Below are 22,239 nucleotides of genomic sequence, written 5' to 3'. Positions count from 1 at the left end.
GATTTTAAAGGATGTTCCTGTAACAGGAGTTTGCAAGCAAAAGCACGTTTGCACACTGGCACGGATGTGTAGGACTGCTTGGCACCAGTCCAGACTGAAGGTTTCTAAAGGCCCTGACATAACATGCACAGAGGGAAACTGGCTGACAACCAAAAGCTCAAGTGTGTGTCTGTATGTGTGTGTTGCTTTTGACTGCTCCCTTCTCTTAGCTGTTTCTGTTTAGTATGCTCAACCAATCAGTCCCATGAGGGAAAAACAAACAGAACACACACAAGGACACCCACCGACTGAGCATGAAATAAATTGAATTCAACAGTCATTACGTTTGGGCTCCCTGTGCCTCTGCAGGCCCCCATTGAGGCTAATGAGAGAGATGTAGATATGATGAGATGTGGGAGGCTGAGTGATATCATGGACAACTGCCCAAAATCCCTGAAAATCTATGCTGAGTTCTACAAAATGAGGCAATGGAATAAAAGGAGTAAACACAAACCTCAAAAACAGCCAGGGCGTAAGGGTGCCCCAGTCTCTCCACGGACGACATATGCGTCCTGCGGTGAGCTCCGTTCAGGTCCACGCTGGCTATGAGGTGTAGTTTGGAATCCACCCAGTACAGACGGCGGTTGGCCACATCTGCGGAGTGCAAACATGCACACAGACAAACACACAAACATGTAGATAGGAATTTCCCGAGCTGAGTGGAAATTGATTGTCCTTGCGTTAAGCACTCTCGCACTCTGACCAGCAAATCCCTTTAGGTGATATCGATTACTTTAGAAATGTCAGATTCTCACCATTACACAACAGCAAGTTTTACTGTGTTGATCTATAACACCTGAAACATTTTCAATATCATTCCGAAGCGGCCATGATAACTTTGTAAAACTACTTCTTTCCATTATCGTTAAACATTAACTTGTGCTATTTCAATTACTTTTGACCTTTTATCAAAAATGAGCTGATTGAATGCATCGGCTCCTTTCAGGTCTGCGCTTCAGGCATATTCACAACAGCTGTTGAGGAAAAAGGGTAAAATATAGCACTGTGCACGATATAATGAAGAACAGCTGTTCTCCCCTCACCCAGTGTGATGCCGTTGGGCCACTCAATGTTATCAGCCACCAGCACCTGTCGGTCCACTCCATTCATACCGGCCTTCTCTATTTTGGCTCGCGTGCCCCAGTCTGACCAGTACATAAAGCTGGAACAAAGACACCAAAGTCATTGTGTTATTATCCAGTTAGGGTTTTAGCAGTTATTAGTCCCACGGCATTGTTCTGCTAAGTGGTTCGGCAGTAAGCCATCACTGTCACTGTCCACTACTTTAATTTAGCTCTCCTCTTTTGCTTTTTTTTACTTTGCTGTTTCAGTTCTACCCAGCATAAGTAGGCTCCTTTACTAACCGAATAATAAGAATAGTAATAATAATAACAATATGAGAGCTGCACCAAAATATTTGTCCTGGAAAGATGAAAAAAAAGCTGCCTAAAGTTGCATAAGCAATATGCAGCCTAAAACAATCAGATATACATAAGACTGCAAAACTAGGGCACACAAATGTCTTTTTCCCCCACTACAGGCTATGCAAAAGCAAAGGTAATGCCATCCAAGATTTGTGGAAGTGATTTTTTGGAAGAGAAGGGCAGAGAAAGGGAGACATTTCTACAACAAAGAGTGCTGTAGGGAATTCTTGTAAAAGATCTCTGACAAGTGCACATTTCGGAGCTGTCCTTTCAGCACCACAAAACTACAATACAAGTCAAAAGACCACCAATATTAGTGTTACGTCTCGTACAAATATTTCACTATCTCCCATCTGCTCTAATACCAGCTTACAGTGTAAGTGTAATTGTAAACGTACATGTAACAGCATATTAGGATTGGAGCAGCTACAGCATGGGCCTCTGACACAAAGGACAAGTTTGACAAGTTGACAGCATTACTGTTTGCAGCCTTTGTCCTCGCTGATGGAGTATGTGATTGCGGTTTGAAAATATGGTTATTAGATCCCTCACCTTGGTATGCAGGACAAACAGGACCATTTTGTCATGACTAGAAGCTGAGCAGTGGTTGTAATCGCTTACACCATTAACGTCTGTGAGCACTCTGCTTTCATTTGGATTGCCATGGCTGTGATTTACATTGAGCCAAATCCCAACATTGTTAACCACCAAATTTAAAAACTGTTATCTGGTATGACTTCAGCACACTTTGAATGGTTATTTGGCGATATGAGCGAGCAATCAAAGCAGTGAAGACACAGTAATTTACATTCACTTCTATGTAAATGTTTATTACTGGCATTAAGACAATTTTGTCCAAACTGTTATTCAGTGTAAAGCATTTCTGTGGTGTGTGTGTGCCTGCCTCACCAAAGCACCTTTGTGTGTCTATTTATGTTTACTTTGTGGCTGATTTTTTTTTTTTAATCTGCATTTGTATAACCAGAACACAAAAGCTGCAGAATCACAGCCTGGCACCATTTCATAAAGCTCCTCAGGCTGTCAAAAACTATCAGGATGTTAAATGGGTCAGAGTCTCGATACTCTGGATTCTCATATACAACAAGTGTTCTCATACTGAATATTTATCATTAGACGTGGACCCAGAAGAAATTGCTAAACATATCTCTGTTTAAGGTTAACGCCACCATCATGTTTAAAATTATGAAAGAGGACAAAAAGTATAGTATAGAACTAGATGGGAGGGCATCCTATGTGAACTCAGTTCGACCTTATTATGTGCTGATATGCTAAGTGTTATGTAAATTCACAGCATGAAGCTCAGCAATTAGCATACTTTTTTAAAATGCATAAACCGTGATAATTATGGATCTTGTCTTTCAGTTTCTTTAATACTTGGTACTAACAGTGCAGATGTCTGGTGTTGTATGCATACATCTCCACTTCCTTACCCATGGTGCGGATCCAGTGCTATGGCTCGGGGTTCGCTCAGGTCAGTGCTGATGAGGACACGTCTTTTGGTGCCGTCCACCGAGGCCACGGAGATGGATTTGTCCCCTGAGTCGGTCCAGTACAGGTTGTGTTGGAGCCAGTCCACAGCCAGTCCTACAGGGGTCTGCAGAGATGATTCTACCAGTGGCACCTGCTGGGAGGGGTCACTGGCCTCGTGGATGAAGGCACTGCGGGTGGAGCAGGAGGCGGGAATGCGGAAGGAGAGAATGAGGGAGAGTTTTGAGGGGATGAGAATATGTAAGGGATAATCTACATCAAGCCAGCCATTATTACAAAATCGATGTACAGAAAGATTGTGAGGCAGAGCCTGGTTGGCTGCCTGCAGGGCACTATTTTGTGATAATGAGGATGTATACACAATCCGTCTTATCATGTGGCGCCCTACCAGAAGATTTATTACTATAAAATATTGATTTTTAGTGACTGCACTCAGAGCCAAAGAATTTTACCTGCTTGTTTAAAAAATAATTTAGTACTGATTAAACTCCAACTGAAGAAGAAAAACTCCAATCACAAGAGTAAATCTAGCATTAGCAATCAATCAATCAATAAGTGAATGACACAGTTATATAGCTGGCATGTTCTTCTTTGTTATGCAAGTTAAGTCTTTTGGCACATTCATTTGACAAAATATAAGCGGACATAAAGTGATAATAACACAAACGGGACACACCCCAACAGATAATATATGACGAAGAGCAATTCTCCATTCTTCCTCTGAAGTGAAGAGACTGCAGAACAAAGAATGGGGCTGATATGGGAGCTACAGCCTTGGGCAGTGTTCAGGTTCATCCTGGGGTTAGCATCCTTCTTAGATGGACCACTTATCAGAATAGACAAGGCCTCACTCAGGATTTGCCCTGCTCACTAATGATTTGACCCCCAGCAGAGGTGTGAGGCGAGGGCAAGGGAGCTGTGCTCCCAAACAGGAATTTCAATTTTAGTTTCCCCAGAGATTTTTTTCCTCTTAACATCAATTTTATAAAGAGAACACAGTGCTCCAATTAGAAGACACTCTGGGGAGAAAACGTAGTTGGGATAACAAAAGGAAGGGTGAAATTCATCTAAAATAATAGCAGGTCTGAGCCATCGGCTAAGCTGATTGAACCCAAAAAACATCAAAAGCATAAAGGAGAAGATCTAACTACATCACATACAGGGAAATTTCATCAGTGTGCATCGGTGCAGGATTTATGAAATCGTGTTTCAAAATATAATTAAAGCACAGTTCTTTTAAAAATCAGACATTTGAAAACCACAGGTGGAGTGCAAATAGATGAAAGTAAAACATCTTTGAGTGGTTCATATTTAGAAATATTGATGATTTTTAGCAGAAAAAAAACAAGTCAAAATCCTTCCAGAAGTAAGCGAGGCATTCTGAAGAAGCTGTTTTTAGGCAGTCAGTTCAAAGCTTGATTACCTTTCATTTCAAAGGTTGTGCAGACATATAAATTGCATGTAAAGAATTCCCAGTCAAATCTGACAAAAACCTTATAAAGACTTTGCCACAAAACTTTGTCAAAAAGTTCTTCTCCCCCGAAAATGTTCCTTGCATCACTGGCTTTGTTCAGCGTCGTGTCTCTTTCTTATAATGCCTCTGGTACGTCTTCATATTTCAAATATATTTGTCTAGTCGCTGACAATGCAGGCGTTTTGATTAAATGAGGCATAGTGAAAAATGTAAAAATTGCTTAGAAGATAAATAAACATTTGTCCAAGCTGTGAGGAATCTATTGTTTATGCTGCAGTTTGTCAGCAGTGTTATGTAAATCCTAAATACAATTGTTTTCACAAATTATTTAAAGATTTAGAAACTCAAAAACTATTTTTTTACCTGTAGATTTTCCGGTGAAATCGATCACACCAGAAAACACGGTTGTTTGCCACATCCAGGTCCAGAGCCACAGCGTTCTTCTGTGTGGATACCACCTGACTGTAGTCCCTCTTCACTAAGTCAATGCGTCGGATCTCATGTCGGTTGGTGAACAGTAGGTAAGGGCTTTTACCTGCACGCGAAGAAACGAACATTTCAGGGTGTGTTTTTGTGCAAGCAGGCACAAACAACACAGGCCCGGAGTCAGGGTCAGAATATGGATCAGCAAAATAAAGCAAAATAAAGCAAAAAAAAGTTCAACTTCTCAATAGGAGGCAATTTCTAAAATGGGCTTATGAGGATGAATACATTGTAGGTGTGAGGAATACATTAGAGTTGGGATTTGCTTCAGTAATGCTCAAGCGAATCAGCTTTGACAGTTTAGGCGAGAAGAGGGGCCAAAGCGGGTATATCTTATTAGAAAACTGCTCTCGTCCTGGTGCTCCACAGATCATCTATGCACACATCAACATTAATATGCTTCAGATTAGACAGCAAGTGCACTGCTTTAAATCAACTTAACCTTTATCCAGTGGGAAAAGTATATCGTCTGGACTGGAAGAAGCAGTGGCTGTGCTCTTGTGTCAATAATTTAACCCACAAAGGGGAAAGATGTGAAGAAGAAGAAGAAGACAACAATAAAACAACAATAAGCTGGACAGTGTGTTCAGCACAGCATCAAAATGCACTTGGACTTGAGAACTGCTGACCCAGATGGGAAATGCTGCATGTCAGGGAATGATTTAGACATTGCTCTACAGTAATAACAATCCGGCTTCACCGCAGTGTTAAAAGCACTGGAACATAATGTGATGCTGGAGAGACTAAAGTCAATACTCTAAATATAATCTTTTTTCACAAAGATAAACAGCATCAAGTTTGCACGATACTACTCAATATTCTCTTCTAACAAGAGTGAAGGCACAATAATTGTTCATTAAAAACAGCTGAATAGTTGGTGTATTGATCAGTGTGTTGTACATCATTAAGTTGTACGCTCCTTATTATCTTCGCCTTGCAAATATAAATATATATCAGAGTTACCTTTGCATCTGGCTGCACCTCTTTAAACAGCAAGCTGACGGCTTTTGCACCGGCAATGCAACAAAACAGACATAGGCAAACATACACTAATTTGAATAAGATATATTCTTACCCTTTTCCAGGCTTGCAAATATAGAAAAATAACAATCTGCTACTCAGTGAATTTTACTCATATGCAACAGAATAATGATAGGCTTCACTTCCAAATACCTTGCCATGTACACCTGCATTTTATATAAATATTAATTACATGCACAGCTGAGAGATGCAGATCTTATCTGGAATGCATCTCAAAGCATTTAACGTAATCACTAGTTATTACATTTTCTATTCCCAGGGTTATTTGATTTCATCAGCACAGAAAGTGTGACCGCTACTAACAAGACAAAAAATGTCTACAGAGATATCAGCAGTTGGTCAGGCTTCAAGCTGGATGTTAATTTCATCAAGGTTGCTCAGAATGGGCCTTTGAGGTTTGGCTATTCGTGTAAGCACAACTAGTAAGCACAACAAAAGCAATGAGTCCATTAGGTAAATGCAAAATGTTTGTAATTTAATATATATGTTTGAGTGGTTGGAGGGTGCAATATTTAATGCTCACATCTTAGTGTACCCTGCTACCATGCTAATCAGGACCAAACACAAATCACAGCTGAGCCTGATTAGTCGAGTCTTTAGTCAGAAAGCAAATTCCTAGAACAAGATGTGCTGGTGAAAATGTGTGACCTCATGGCTCGCATCACACATTTCATGTTAACCTGGATATGGTGCTATAGAAAGCTCCAGATCATTTACAATTCACCTGTCCTCTGGAATGTATTAATGTAGCCCGCTATGTGGATAACTCTTGCAGGACGCTATGAAGTAATTTTGTTATTCAAGGAGATAAAAGATTTCTTGCTTTCATCTGAAGTACACACTGTGATTGGTAAATTTGTTATTAGCTATTATCATGCACTGGTTTTCGCACTTCCTCTGAGAGTGTCCTTGTTTATTTTCACACCTATTTTTCGAGCTGTCTGTTTTGGATAAGGTCACCCAGGATGCACTTAAATCAGAACCATATATAAACAGAGGTCTTAAACTATTTCCTCATAATTCTGGCCAGGAAAAGTCGAGTGGGTAAAAAAGACTAACAAAACGCGCCTGTAGGGACGGTTTTATCTGCCTGGCTATAACTAAAGCCCACCTTTTGTCTAGTAACATCTATACTGAGCCAATCTCTTTGTGACACTGCATGGTAATAGGATGGCAGCTGCAGGGAATTATCTCTTGGGGCAGATATGAAATTCTCTCATTAATGGCTCGCTTGCCTCAGTTTCCCTTTTGACAGTCTGTGTTGTAGCCTCATTGTAGTATCGCAGTCCCGCACGTCTTCTCTTTTTGCCCTTTCCTCCGTCTTCCAGCCTAAACTCTGAATCATGACAGTGACGTTTAGGACCAAGCGTTCTCAAAAAAATAGCGATTACAATGACAGCATTTCCAACCCCTCTAAAGGGGAAAATTCTCCCCTGCTGGGTTCATGGGCTGTCACAGCCAGACGTCATTTTCATTGCCTCAAAACCAAGTGACTCAACTGCTGCATTTGCTGCAATTTGGCTTCTGACACACAGCCAGAAACACTTCTCTCATGGCAATGATAAACTGATAGCTAACGCACTGGGCAGCCATGCAGAGAAAAGTACACAAGCGTTAACAGAGGCAAGTGGGCAGACACGACACACACGCAAACACACACATGCAAATGCTGAGCTTTGATATTAGCTTAGCTTAATTGAGGAAAATTAAATAGCAGCATTTGACAGCCACAGGGACAGAACCAACACATTTCATTTGACTGGCTCTTTCCTGCCAATTAAATAATAAAACTCTGCAGGGAAATGAAGTGTAAACATAAAATGGCCTCTGCATGCAATCCTCTTGCTAACAGCTTTGAGCCATAGTTGGAGGTCAAAAGACATCAGCTGACTTTGTTCTCCACTAGTCAAACAACTGTTATCAACAAGCTGAGCGGGAGGCTGAATTAAATTGGTGTAATTAGCCTCCACCGTGACTCAGCCAGGTACCCCTGAAGAGTTGCTATACCTAATTATAAGTGTTCAGCATCACTAAACATCAGTCTGTCACTCGTGAAGCGGTCTAATGGGACAGGACCCAGAGGACAAATTCGGTCTGAGAAAAACAGAGCGGTTGCCTTGGTGATGTGATTTTTGTTTTATGTGTACTGTTATGTCAAGTGCACAAACACCTGCAGAGAAATAATAAGAATATAACAGTTAAAAGATGTTTCCTGGTTATGACAAGAGGAGGGGTTAACAATGTAGTACAGAAGAGAGTGCGGTGCAGTGTTGACGCATTTCAGTATCTGAGAAAATGTGCTGTTTACCTGAGGCACAGGTTCAAATAGACAGGGTTAACTTAATTCCTCTTTTCTTACTGTAACTCACCTTCTGCTTTGCAGGTCTTAGTGACCGGGTCCATCTCGTATCCTTCGTAGCACTCGCATTTAAAATCCCCTTTGTAGTTTATGCAGATCTGGCTACAGGCATCCGGGTTCTCACACTCATCGATATCTATAGGGATGAGAGGATTATCAATCAGCTGAGAGACAAAAACAGTCAGACAGTGACAGCAAATCACTAATAATCCCTTGTGAGCTGTGACAGATGAGAGTGGAAACTAAATTCAGGAAATGTAAATATAGAAATTCTTTTCAATGACATGACTACAACAGGGAGGTAAAAATGTACATTTTATGGCTGGAATTTTTGCAGTTTTAGGGAAGAAAGGAGTCAACAGGGAGGCAGGGTGGATCCCTGCTGACGTCTTTTGACCTGATTCTTCTCTGGGTGTGATGGCGAGCTGCTAAAATGATAGGAAGGGTGTGAAGGACATACTATAAGCATGTGTGACAGGAGTAAGACTGCACAACCTCCCCTGTGGGAGCGATGGGCAGGGAACAGAGATGGACAGCATGAGAGCTGCAAGCTGCCCAAAGCGGTACACTACACAAATGCACAAACAGATTTATACTGGCTTGGTCAGCAGCCAGCCTGCCACTCTGTTTCTGAAAAACACTTTATATTTCTCTATTTACCTCCACAAGTCTTTTTGTCTAGCAGCCGGTAGCCGGTAGGGCACCGACACTCAAAGCCAATTGGTCGGTCCACGCAGACATGGGAGCACCCGCCATTATTGATCATACACTCATTCAGTCCTAGAAGACAAAGAAAAGGAGACAGGTGTCAAAAGCAGCCGTTCATTTAAGAGGAAGGTCAGGCAGTAGGTCATAGTTTCTCATCTCATTTAGGAAAGGACTTTTCCTGCTCAACTATTACCCTGTAGCATAATGACTTGTCATGTTTTTAAAAGATAAATAAGTATGTGTGGCACACGGGTGGCAGTAATCTCTATGATATCTCAGCTTCTGTACTCGACTCTTTTCCATCTTTTTTGAATTCTTATCAGATGTTCTCAAAAGCAGAAGAGGAATCAAAGCGACACGCAGGCATCACACACGGCAGGCTTATAAAGCTTGAGAATCAGGTCCATCTGCAGGGATGTGAAATATGTGTGAAGAGGGGATTAAAGCTGTGAACTGGGATTTTAAGACGTCCCACAAGGGTCTATCACAGGAGGGAGGGAGCACATCTAAATTAAACAGGTGCGCTGCCTGCATCGGCAGGATCCTAAAAATGACAGAAGCTGAAAAATAAAATGTGAAAACACAACAAACAACACGCTCTCTTTTAAAACTAGGTCAAAGCAGCTGGCACAGACAAGGTGGGCACACAGTAAATTAGACAGAAGTAGTTAGACGTAATTGTGAAGCATAAAATATTTTAACCTCATAGCAAGAAGAAAGCAAACATCACTGACTGACACTTCAGGTTCAGGTACTTAACCTCGTCTAGAAATTTATTGAATAAAGCTGCAGGTAGCAGTTTTGTATCATTTGACTGCTGAACATACATTAATTATTTATATAGCTCTTTTATTCATGCTAGATTTGATAAAAATCTGTTAACTGAGCGCATCTTAAATGGAAGCTTAACTCAGTAAAAGCTAAGATAAAAGAAAAACATTTAAACAGTGCAGAGTTTTTCAGAATAAAGTGAGGCTCCACAATCTACAAAGGAAAACTACAATCTTAAATCTGCCAACAGTTTGTTGCCCAGTCTACACATTTCACTCCAGCCAGGTAGCTTTATGTCATGAGTCAGTGAAAGAACGCCACAGCAAACTCCCCACATAGACAATCACTGGTTTCAAAATGAAGCCGTAGTGCTTTCCTTTGAGTGAGCCAGTGTGATTAGCGTGTATGTTATTGTGCAAAAAAACGTAATGTAATGTTTTGTGTTCAGTTTTATAATGACACACTCAGTGTTGAGCCTCCCTAGCAGTGCAGAGGAATCTACCTGGCTGCAAGCATTTTCCATCCCCTAAAAACGACCCTGAAAGAACTCCTACAGGGACAGTTCCTGCAGCACACACACAACACACACAAAGGCCTGAGCTGCCCTAAAACAGCCCTCGAGTTCCTGGAATATTGCCTAGTCTTATAATCCAGTATGTGGGCTTTGCAAAGAATTTCATTGTGAGAGGGCACTTGCAGTGTTAAATTGCATACTTTTCTATTGCTAATGTATTTCATATGTGAGTGAATGTTTTCATGCAAACTTCATGGTGTTTTTGTTTGGTTTTTTAATGTGCTGTGAATGAATACAGTTTTGGCCTGGGTCTTGTGTGTGTTTTGAGATTTTGTTCTGGACTCTTTTCATTCCTTTGGATTTAAGAAATATTCACAATCAAGCTCTGTATTGGTTAGTCTCGAGTTTAGTATTCTCTAGTGTCTCTGAGGGTTTGTTTTTTATTTCTGGTTCTTGTTTGATTATGTTAGTTCGCTTTCGTGTCCAATACATCCAAGTCTCATCTCTGTGTTGTCATCAGCGTCTCGTATGGAAGTCAGTCTTTTCTCTGTGTTTCATTACCCTTTTTGTCTCCCCAGTTGTGTCACGGTGTCTGGTCTCTCCATGCTTGTCTGCTTTCACTGTCATAGGAAGTTCATTTGTCTTCAGTCCTGTTTCCTGTGTTTCAACATGTGTCACCGTGTCGTTTTAGCTCCCGTTCCTGTGTCCACGCGCCTTAATGTGGGTCTCAATGTGGGTGTGTTAGGTCCTGTTTAATCTTGACAGTCATGGTCGCGTGTGTGTATGTGTGTATGTTCAGTTTTGCTTTCCATGTTTCATTAGTTAAGATTCTGTTCAACTGTGCTCTCAGGTGTGTCCACTCTGCTCTCTACTCCTATATAAATACTGTCTGCATCACCCTCTTGGTATATGCGTCTGTCAGTCTGTTGACTTGTTCATAATCTTCATAATCTGTTCAGCAGCTACCCATGATTGCCATCTCTCTGGTATTTGTTTTTGGACAGATAGTGTAGGTCGTGTTTGGTTTTGTTTTTAGATACATTGTGGCTGAAAACAGCTGTATGCAGCAGCCAAAAATCGTATGTGAGCAGTGAGAATGAACCAAAACACGGAAGCTACAGGACAACATCAAAATAAAGAGCTAAAACACTTTGAAATGCTCTTTAGTGCTGAGTGGAGCAGGGCGATATAACCAAAAATATTTATCACGATATACATTTGAAAATTTGCGATAACGATATAACTGACAATATAATTGACACTAGACGTTACGACTCCACAACTTTATTAGTGCAAAACAAACCATCAACGTATTTTCACTTAAACAAGCAGCTGTTTTTTATGTGCATTAAAGTTATATAAAAATTTAACAGTGCAAATGCAAATTATTTGCTGACAGTTTAACCAAAAGGCGTTTCCAGTGGAAATTGGCCGACATATCCTCAGCATAACCATGTATAATATCCACAAAACTTAAAAAGAGGATATACACACACAATACAGTAATATTATGTTGAGGCACAGTACGTATCACCCCGCGAGGCTCCTGCCTACAATAGCCGTAATGCTCCGACAATCCATCAAGCGGTGCGGGTTCGTAGCTTAGCAAAGTCGTACTGAAACATTTGACAGATTTTCAAGCGCCGTGTACGACATAAAATCGTTTCGAGGTCAGTAAACACCAGAATTCATACGTAAGGCACACGGGATTATAAGGGGCACTGTCGATTTTCAGAAAAATCAAAGGATTGATTTTAAGTGTGCAGTATTTCCAAAAAACACGGTAATAACGACGGCCTGCTAGCATACTCTACCAAAAATAGGGCTTTGTTGTGTATCTGACGGACGAAAGCTAAACCAGTTCCACACCACTGAAGTTGCAGCATTTTTACACACCAGTTCTGGTTCATCGTTTCATTCAACGATCCGCTTTCGCCCTTCTCATTCTCTGTCGCTGCCATGCTTTTTCCACCATGTGCGTATGAAAACAAAGGCACTGCGCATGCGCGTTTTACCCATATTCTATCGCGATATTTCATTTTCTTATCGTTGCCCAACATTATACCGGTATTACCATGAATGGTATGATATGGCCCAGCCCTAGTGCTGAGTTGCTTGAAAAATTTATCACTGCAAGCATCACCCTGACTTGCAATAAAATATCTGAAAGTGATGTCTGGGAGCTGTAGTGATTATCTATACAACACAGGGGTATCAAGTTGTGTAAGACCTTTGTACACTGTCAAGTCGAAATTTTTCTGTTGTAATAAAAGTCAGAAATGGTTATCTATTCAAAGACTGACTGAAGGTAAACTTTGTGGAGAAATGCTCTCTTTGTGTGACTGCCAGCAGACTTTAAGAACTGCAACCGGCTGCATTCAATTCCCCTCTCTAACTCAGCTGGATGGGTGACAGCAATCTGCCACTCACAGTGGCAACTACTCTCATTCTGTCACTTCTGAATTGCCAGCAGACAGAGGAAAAGACCAAATGAAGCTGCATTTGAGGTCTCACCCATTCCTGTTTCTTTGAGAGGGGCAGGGTGGGTAACAAAGAAGAGAGAGGCCCTGTCAGCTTTTCTCTGACCATCTCAGGCAGAATTTAGAGGTCACTTTTTCCAGAAGACAAACATGACGTCTTTCCTTTCCCCCACCTTGTTTCTCTTCTCACTCGCTCTCCCTGGTAGCTCAGTTTGTACTCCCTATTTTCAGCCATTCCTCTAAGAGAATGTGATGGAGCAGTGTTAGGAGATGAATGTGTGCTGAGTAATGGGTCAGTAATGTGGTAATATGTCATTATTTCTAATGAGTTGGGGAAGATGCAGAATAGATTTGATTGAGCGTGGAAATGTATTGTCTTTATTCTCCCCGAAGTAAGGCTGATGCGGCAAATGCAATCGCTCTGAACATCGAGTAATAACGTGTGTTTGAGTGCAGCGGGGTGTATCTCTATTTGTTTTCTGTCTGTGCCAGTTGGCCTACATATTGGGAGTAAATGGTCGAGAGCGCGGAGTGATGAAGTAGGTATGTGTGGACATGCTTTTAATGAGCTGACAACAAGACCTCAGTTGAAGGAGAGAGGGAGAAAGGTGGAGGTAGATAAGGAAGAGGAGAGAGAAAAGTGAGGACACAACTCTCTGGAATATTTGCTTCACTCGTGTAATTTCCGTCTGTGGCAAAGGTCAGTCTGTTCGGTCAGCTGTCACTCTTCAGTCTAAAGTTTAAGTTTCTCGGAGGAAATATAATTTCATGAGAGTAAATCTGCCTTTAACTCTCTCATGTCAAAAAAAAGAAGAAAAATAACTACTTTTTTATTTTAATTCAAGCATCACCTTCAGTTCTTATAGTCTCTAGTTTAAGTCCAAGGGAACGGGAAGTAAAGAGGGGCAAAGGACCACTGGCCACCCAGCTATCCCAGTGTTCCACATTATTTTTAAACAACAGATCACAATATTCCTATATTAATCATTTGCCTTGACTCTAAAGCCATTTTCACTTCATGCAGTTGGATCAGACATTTACTGATCTTTACCCTCCCAGCTGCCCAAACCAAATTACACTATAACTGCACTAATGTGTGAATAGCATAGCTAATGGTCAGGTGCATTCACTTCTAGGCAGCTCTATTAATACAAATGAACTGGGAATGGCTTTGTCTCCAGAAGCAGAGAGGGTTGTCTAGGGTCAGGGGTTTAATCTCTGGCCCTATTCATGTTGAAGTGACATTGGTAAGATACTAGACCCCACGCTGCCCCTGATCCATCCATTGGTGTGTGAGCATGGGTGTGACAGATACAAGTCTTTAAAGGCATAGGCGTAAAGAGTGTGATTGGGTAAATGGCAGTAACAGCCAATTTAGGTCAAAAGGACTATTTCCTGCTGTATGCTACAGTCATGTGAAAAGTTTTCACCAAAGCCAATGTAATCTAAGTTCCCCTATTAACTCCCCCTTTACAAAACATCTGGAACAATATCCTATGGTCAGATGAGACCAAAGTGGAGATGTTTGGCCATAATACACAGCACCATGTTTGCAGAAAACCAATCACAGAATATCAGCACAAACACAGAACCTGGGCATCTTAAAGTCATTTAGTCAACCATGAACTTCTCTCCTCTGCCAAATTTGTCGGCGATGATGTGAGAGACTTGAAAATCACACAGAAAACGATTACTTCCAGTTATTGGTGCTGAAGGTGGTTCTACAAGCTACTGAATTTTCTTATGTTTTCACAAGAATGCAAGACAATGTGAGACAGGACTACTGTGGAAAATATACAAGAAAATTCAGGCTAAATAAAACAAGTTCATATTAAAAACAGGAACAGCCTTCTCTTTATGAGAGAGGATGGCTGACACGCTGCTACCATTTTCAGGGTTTGCATTACTGACATTACATAGCAGCTGGATAGTGTAGTGGTAAGACTACACACCTCTGGAGCGAGTAGCAGCGCACCTGCCCAGTATCTAGTAAGGTTCCTGGCTAGCCCCCCCCTTGCTAAAAACCAGCCCTAGAGTGGCGCGGCCACGTCTGCAGCCTGTCTGCAGTTCAGGACACAAGCATTTCACTGCATGTTCACTATGTGTTGTATGTCACAAAGAAAATTTGTATTTATTTGACCAGAGATTGTGTTACTGTATCGTTAAGCAACAAAACCAACCAAGACATTTCATGACTCGTTTTTATACTCTTTTGTCTTTTGAGATTAACTTAAAACATACGCAGGACAGTGGCCCAGGAGGTAAAATCAGACTGTATCAGCACTTCCAATCCCTACCTCTCCAAACACTGCTTTTTATTTATTCATTGCAATTACACCTTTGGTTAAGAGATGAAGGTAGAGAAAGGAAGAGAGATTACCATAAAGCAGATGGACTTTCTGCAGTTTGATGGTAATTAGTACATGCAGGCTCTTGTTCTGATCATCGAAGGCTGCCTCTAATTTGACTGTGCCTCTGCATGCTTTGAAATGCAAACATGATTATGCAGCTAGATTAACTGCTTGAATCCATTTACAACAGATATGTACATGCTCTGTCACTGCACGGGGCTCAAACGATGGCACACAAACGGTAACAGACAGCTCTGTTATTTTGGGAGCTGAATGTTCCCTCATTTGATACTGCTAGTAATCAAAGAAAACCATTTCATATTCAAGCAGAGAGAAGTAATAAATTCAATTTTTCTAAGCAAGCTCGTCGTAGCCATCTTACCGCATTCTTTTTTGGGCTCGTCTGATCGGTCCTTGCAGTCCTTCACTGAGTCACACACCTTGGAGCTGTCAATACATTCTCCATTCTTACATAGAAACTTGAGGGGTCCTTCACATTTCGTGGCTGGAACAGGAAAAAACCAAAAACAGATCACAATCCACACTAGACACTTCATGAAACTTTATTTCATTTGCATACTCATTCAGAGCCTTGTGCATCAACAAGTGTGAAGTCAAATTAAATATTTCCAGTCGCTGAATTACTGAAGACTCATTTGAAACCAGACGCAGCAAATATTCATATTATGCTCCACATAAAAAAAGTTTAAAAAAAAATATTTTAATACCTACATTTTAAATTTGGTCCTGTTTCACAGTGCCAGAGTTTAATTTCCTGCAGTTTAATTTTGCACTACGTTTTTAAATTATGCAACACAGTCAGATGAGGGAGCGGTAAAGAAATTCGTCCACAATAAGCACTGGGTTGGATCCACACAATGTAACACCAGCTGCCATTATAGCAAATGATTCATACTCATGCAAGTTTCTTTGAAGGATATTTCTTTCCATGAAATGACAGCCAATTTTTCACACTGTGGTCTGCATATGGAGGAAAAGCTGCTGAATAGCCAAATACTGTACCTTTCCTCACTGTGTTGTTCTCTGTTTTCTAGTCAGAATGATTTATGTGCAGAGTTCAAGGTTACAAGGCCAGAGGAAATTTGCTCTTAGCTCATCTCCAAAATTTGAAGCCAGTCACAGAAGTCTGATATGGAAAGGAACAACTTGGAATGGACTTCATAGTGAAATGAAGGAAAAAAATGAAATAGAAAAGTGAGTAAAAGTTGATGTGCTGTGAGCAAACAGTGACCTGGAGGGCTGAAAAATGAAGAAAAAGTGGAAGTACCAAAAACTGCAGTTCCTCAAATCCCCACTTATGGTTGGTTCCATAAGTATGGCAAGCTAGGAAAACATGCTAATTGTATTAGTGTATGTCTATAAATTAGATCTGTATTCATTACATATGAAGTGAATTATTTTAAGACTTTGTTTAAATGTTGATGATTATGGCTTAAAGCCGGAGATGTGAAGTAAAGTTAAAGTACTTTTTGAATTTTTCTGCAACTGTACTTCTGTATCTGAGTATTTGGGGGGAGGGGTTATTTATATTTTTACTTGTTACATTTTTTTGACAAATATTTCTAAAACAGATTTGTTACTCTAGGTTTAAAACATTTGGGGGGAAAATAATCTCTAACATGCTCCCCTCACCAGTCCATGAAATGTAAAATACTGGCGACCGCCTTGTTCTTTAATGATCGTGCTCACAAACTTGGGTGGACACCAGCTTTTTTATTGCTGAGGGGCAAAATTTTACTTTTTTAATTTCACCCCATCAAAACTTTTTATTAATGAGTAAATAACAGCCTTATAACAATGCCAATTTGGACTGTAAAAATTAACAGCAGCCACATTTGATCCAGACTAAGCATAAGATTTACGAAGAATTACATTTTTACTTATTTCACCACTATAGCCTTCAAAAAATGACAAAGGATAGCGTTTTAATAATAGATACAGACTGGTCTAGAAACAGGAAGTTCCAGGATGGAAAGTGTTATGATCCAGTGAATTTTATTATAAAAGTATAGGGGAGGGGGGGAGTGCAAAAGCTGTAAAATGAAATCAACAATAAGTAAGAAACTGAAGAAAGAAGGCAGCAGCAGCAAAGGACAGAGAAGAGAAGCTCAAAATCCTCAACAAGCAGCTTCAGGTATGCGCCCTCATTTTACGTCACAATAAACCATGTTTGATCCTAACAGCTTGTTTCAGACTGTTTTGCAGTTTAGTAGAATGTAATTTATAGTGTTTCCTTTTCTACATTTACAAAGAGTCAGAAGAAGAGGGCAAAGACAATCAAAGAAAGGAGGATAAAGAACAGATAACAATAAAGGGTGAAGACAAGGTAAAGGACAATGCAGGGAGACAATGTCTGAGAAACTGAAAAGATGGCACAATTAAAGAGGGGCAAAAAAGAATGGGTTAGGTTTCATCCTAAATCCTTACCACCTTTCCCCCTTCCTACCTTACCCACTCCCTCCTCATTCTGCCACTTGTTTCCCAGCCCTAACCCTTACCCCACCTCCGTTACTTTCCCTCTATAAAAATACTGTAAATAGTTCAATAGCATTCTGGTGAAATACGTTTAATTTGCTTTTGTGTTCATTTTTGTAAATCTTATTTATGCAAGCAGGAGTCTCATGAAATCAGTCCAAATAGTTTACATGTCTGTATAAACATTGTGCCTTTTAAGGGGATGTTTAGAGTGTCAGTCTTTGTTTTTGAAGGGTTCTGATGTTTCTAGGAGTGAGTTTTATAAAGTTTCACCTGCCTCTGTCTGCCCAGTGTCTATCTGACTGTTTAATCAGGAAAGTCAGTCAAGTTAACTTATCAAAGCAAAGCACAGCGTTAGCACAAAAGCTAATGCCAAACTGTAGTCCACATGTCCATCTTTCTAATCATCTTTGAATTGGACTTTTTTGAACACAATTTATTTTTTAAAAAGTACTTTTATATGACATTAATAGTTGTGATTCTTAAGGATTAGACTATTGGCTGTGATTCAGGCTTCACTGGCTTCAATGTAATCAGATTACTAATGATACTTGAGAATGAGGTGAAAAATATTTACAGCATTATTACAGAATAAATAATTTACAGTAGAAGCAAGTCTTGACTCAGTAAAACTACACAAATATTGCAGGTCTTTTAGCCAAAAAAAATCCTGGTGGGCTTATAAAACTGCTCGTGTTGAAAGGTATTTCACATAGGCAGACGTGCAAAAGGCAGAGACTGAGACAGATGCATGAGGGAAGAAGACGGAGGAGCAGACATGGAGGAGGACAGACACTCACTGCCAAACACAGTGACAGGTGAACCCACCGTTAACGCATCCAGATTCATCGCTGTGGTCAGGACAGTCGTGGACCTTGTTACACTGCTTGGTGCCGTGTATGCAGGAACCATCACCGCACTGGAATTCATCAGGACGACACGTCAACAGAGCTGTAACAGGCAAGAGATCGAAATTTTAAATTTGATTTTAATGACTTCAAGAGGAGCATAAAATCATGTGGTCGAATCCAATCCAAGACCAGCTGTGGCATTTTAATCACTCGGTTTCTCTCCACATTTGTGTCCCATAAAGAAGAGGAATTGCTTTAAAAACTTTTCTTGAAACACTGAAAAATATTGAGAAATGGCAATGGCACTTCTATTAATTCACAGTGTGTGTAAGGCACTGCCGAGGACAGAGACAGTCAACCTGAGGGCGTGTGATGAATGATTTTCAATATAGTAACACAAAGATGGAGGCTCCAAGAAGCCACACCAAATTTTATTAATATCCCAAGCACAGACAAGCTTTTCATCAACAGTGCCCGGTATGCTCATATAACTCCCTCTAAACCGCACTAAAAAGCAATATATGTGACAGAGGGATATGATTAAGTGTTATCACAAGACGAACAGGACACAACGAGCCTAATGGAGCCAGGGATGCTGTAGTCTGGACACGCATGTCCAGACATGTATGCACATAGATATGATCATCCATGTTTCTGTGCATCTCTCAGGCAAATCTAGAGATTTGAGTGAGCAATAAACTGGTGGTGCATACTGGTATAGATACATGTGCATGTATATTCATAAGAGAGCAGAAGCAACAGTGTAAAACTGATGAATCACAGCAGGACCATTTGTCCTCTGCTGACAAGCTGGAAGAAAATTCCATTTTTTAGGCAAAGAAATCCTCGTACAGACATAAGGGTGTGCGAATACACCAAAGGTGGTGAACATATGAGTTTAAATGTGTAGCACGGGAACTTGTGGACAAAGATGAGGTTGTGTCCCTAACCACCCCCAGCCTTCCTCCCCTCTAATGCAGATATTCTGTTGGCTAATAAAACATCAATCTCCTGTAAGTGCAGCTTATATGACAGACCACAGAGTGAGAGCTGTGCGTTTGATGTGTGCACCGCACATCTTGATAATGAATAGTGGGACTATCTGGGCTTCACACTCTGGCTTAGTGAGACAGGAGCTTCAGGGCTCCCCCATCCATGACCAGCTAATAGGAAAACCTGTCTTATCACAAGGCCCCATCTTCACACAGTGTTTATCAACAGAAACACATTCTTTACCTGACACATTTAGGAGGAAAAAACTCAATATCAACTCCCAGCAGAGAAGAAATCTGCTAAATGATAGAGCGTCACCTCAGAGGAGAGAAGAAATATTGCTGTTGAAGATTATCTATTCCACCATCTCAAAGCAAATAAACAAAAACAAAATATAACGTTAATTTAACAACTTCACAGTTTCTGGATTCATCTGAAGACGTGCAACATGTTTAATAAAAAGTGCCCACCTAGTGAATAGAATATTTGCAAAACTACTAGAGTTTATTCAGAATCAACCAAACTTAAAAAATAATCAAATCCATCCATAACCTCTGAGAATATATATGAAAACTGAATAGCAATTGGAAAGGCTGCAGTTGTACCCAAGATTCTAACGGTTGCCTTAAGCTGGATAAAATACTTCTGCTTATACAGACTTTGATAATGTAGTATTATTTTGTAATGTATAGCACTGCTTTACCACTGATTTAATAGTATACAATAAACCTATATACTTTAATATTGTGTATTAACATAAAATGAGGTAATTCAAGAAATCAAGAAATGGGTAGAGGCTGGCAATTACAATTTCCCGAAGTGGAAACATCATGCTTGTTCTGAGTTATTTTATGTTTTAATGGGTTTTTAGAGTTCCTCACCGCTCTCTCAGATTGTGTCTCATTCACTAATGTGGGTGTAGAAATGCTATTACCGTGTACCCCAGATAGGGCCACATTCAATATTACTGCTGGATTCATCATCATTAACTATACCAGCAGGAGTATGTTAGTGAATCAGAGTCATTTAAAATTGCTCGGTATGTGCTTTCTGTTTTCTGCAAACTGGAATGCCCTTATTTCTTTATTAGCTAGCAAATGCACCTTGAGATGTATCATGGAGTGAAACGTCTGAAGTTAAAGCTGTGAAAGTACAAAAGCCTAAAGCAAAAAAAGAATAATTTCATGAGAAAATAAAGCGAAGCAATCATGTTTGGGAAAGAAGACAGAAAAAGTACTGCTTTCAATTTTCTTTACTTAGAAGCGACAACAGCTGGACACAAGTAAGATTTGGGCTGCAGTAACTGAGGTGGATGCTGCATGAGCTGTGAAACAGCCAGTGACCTGATGACCACCAGGTTTCCTTTTTCTACAGAAAGCAGAAAAAGGTTGACATCAAGGTTAATGGAAAAGGAAGGAAGCAGGTGCAGGACAAGGACCGACTAAACTGTCAGTCCCAAGATAAGAAACTTACTACAATTATTGAAAAGACATGCATAAATGGGACATGTTTCATCCAACAAGGATGAAAGCATTTGTAATGAATGCGGTTTTGATATGCTAAGTATTTAAGCCTGAGGTACAATCCCAACTGTGTGCAAAATTAACTTTGTTTCTTCTTCTGTTTTGGCCTTTGAATTGGTGAAAACTAGTAGAGAAACAGGCTGCTTATTAAAATATGTAAAACTTGTCAAAAAAACCCAGAAAACACAAATATTTAAAAAATCTGTGAAAAACTCGCTAGAAACATAAGAATTACTGAATTCACTAATCTATGAGTTTCTGGCTAGACTGACACATGTAAGTAGCTAAAGTGAATTTCTGTGTATAAGATGACAACAGATCTGGAACAGACGGCAGCAGATTTGCAATTTATCCCACACAGATTGTATGTAATTGCCAACTTGACCCTATTCAATCACAAACTGATAGCAGATTGACTCCATCTTATTACTGTCTTGATCCAGCAAGACAGCAATAAGATGGAGTCAGTCTTCAAAGTTGCTTTGAAGATGACGGCTGATTATAAGTGGCCGTTATTTATGTAAACATGTGATTCTGAAAGAGAGATTTCTGCATGAACACTTTTTGAATTAGACCTTTTGAGTGTCTATTCCTCTATGTTACACAGCATGGGACATTCACATTATCAAATTTAATGTGGCTGCTCTTGTCCAGTGGTCTTCCTGCATGTGTTCTCCAAGCCAATCAGCTGCTAGGCCCTGTTTTTTAATTCACTCTCATCTCTCACTCTCCCCATCTCTTGGCGCTCGATCTCATCCGGGTTCTCCAACGTGTCTCAACTAATGTCTCCATCAGCCATCTGCTAACTCTGCTTCACCACCAGATTCTGCACTCCAGGGGTTCGGCCACTATCTCCAACTTTCATCTGGAATTCAGCACTATTATGTCACTTCTCATCTGAGAATAAGCGCAAAATATGCTTCCATTTTGCATGCTTATATTTCTGCAATAGATGTAGCTCTTTTTTCTCCTTAATTATCTGTAATTAACAAACTATGAATATGAATGTATATTGCATTGTGGGTTTAACAGTGAACATCAAAGGCGCACATAAGCATTTCTGTATGCTAGCTGGGATGTTATACGTAGTTTATTCCTTTCACGCTTACATGTAATCTCTCTCAACCTTGCTACATATTTTATATGTGCCAAAAGACTTTCAGACAGTGCAGCGTTTTCTGTTATCACTGTAAGCTGAGAAGACAGCCTTGAATCGACATAGT

The 22,239-nt window shown here is 40.2% G+C and overlaps 1 protein-coding gene across 4 annotated transcripts in view; it reads right to left on the bottom strand.

Annotated features, from left to right (window-relative positions):
- Nucleotides 1-22,239, bottom strand: part of LOC147308810 (low-density lipoprotein receptor-related protein 8-like) — an 87,739-nt gene that overhangs the window by 10,741 nt on the left and 54,759 nt on the right. For all 4 annotated transcript variants that reach the window (XM_086272554.1, XM_086272552.1, XM_086272553.1 and 1 more), the window contains 8 exons: nucleotides 18,478-18,600; nucleotides 15,536-15,658; nucleotides 8,990-9,109; nucleotides 8,340-8,465; nucleotides 4,810-4,981; nucleotides 2,915-3,142; nucleotides 1,083-1,201; nucleotides 494-633 (listed from right to left, as the gene is read on the bottom strand). In XM_086272554.1, coding sequence (XP_086128680.1) covers nucleotides 494-633; nucleotides 1,083-1,201; nucleotides 2,915-3,142; nucleotides 4,810-4,981; nucleotides 8,340-8,465; nucleotides 8,990-9,109; nucleotides 15,536-15,658; nucleotides 18,478-18,600 — 1,151 coding nt within the window. The remainder of the gene's footprint in view (nucleotides 1-493; nucleotides 634-1,082; nucleotides 1,202-2,914; nucleotides 3,143-4,809; nucleotides 4,982-8,339; nucleotides 8,466-8,989; nucleotides 9,110-15,535; nucleotides 15,659-18,477; nucleotides 18,601-22,239) is intronic.

The sequence above is a fragment of the Aulonocara sp. 'chitande type north' Nkhata Bay genome, linkage group LG18 (assembly GCF_057382095.1).
Source record: "Aulonocara sp. 'chitande type north' Nkhata Bay isolate Kocher_YH1m ecotype deep benthic linkage group LG18, A_spYH_male_GT1.1, whole genome shotgun sequence".
Taxonomy (NCBI): Eukaryota; Metazoa; Chordata; class Actinopteri; order Cichliformes; family Cichlidae; genus Aulonocara; species Aulonocara sp. 'chitande type north' Nkhata Bay.
The sequence above is the reverse complement of the archived record's forward strand: the minus strand, read 5'-3'. Positions and strand labels throughout refer to the sequence as shown.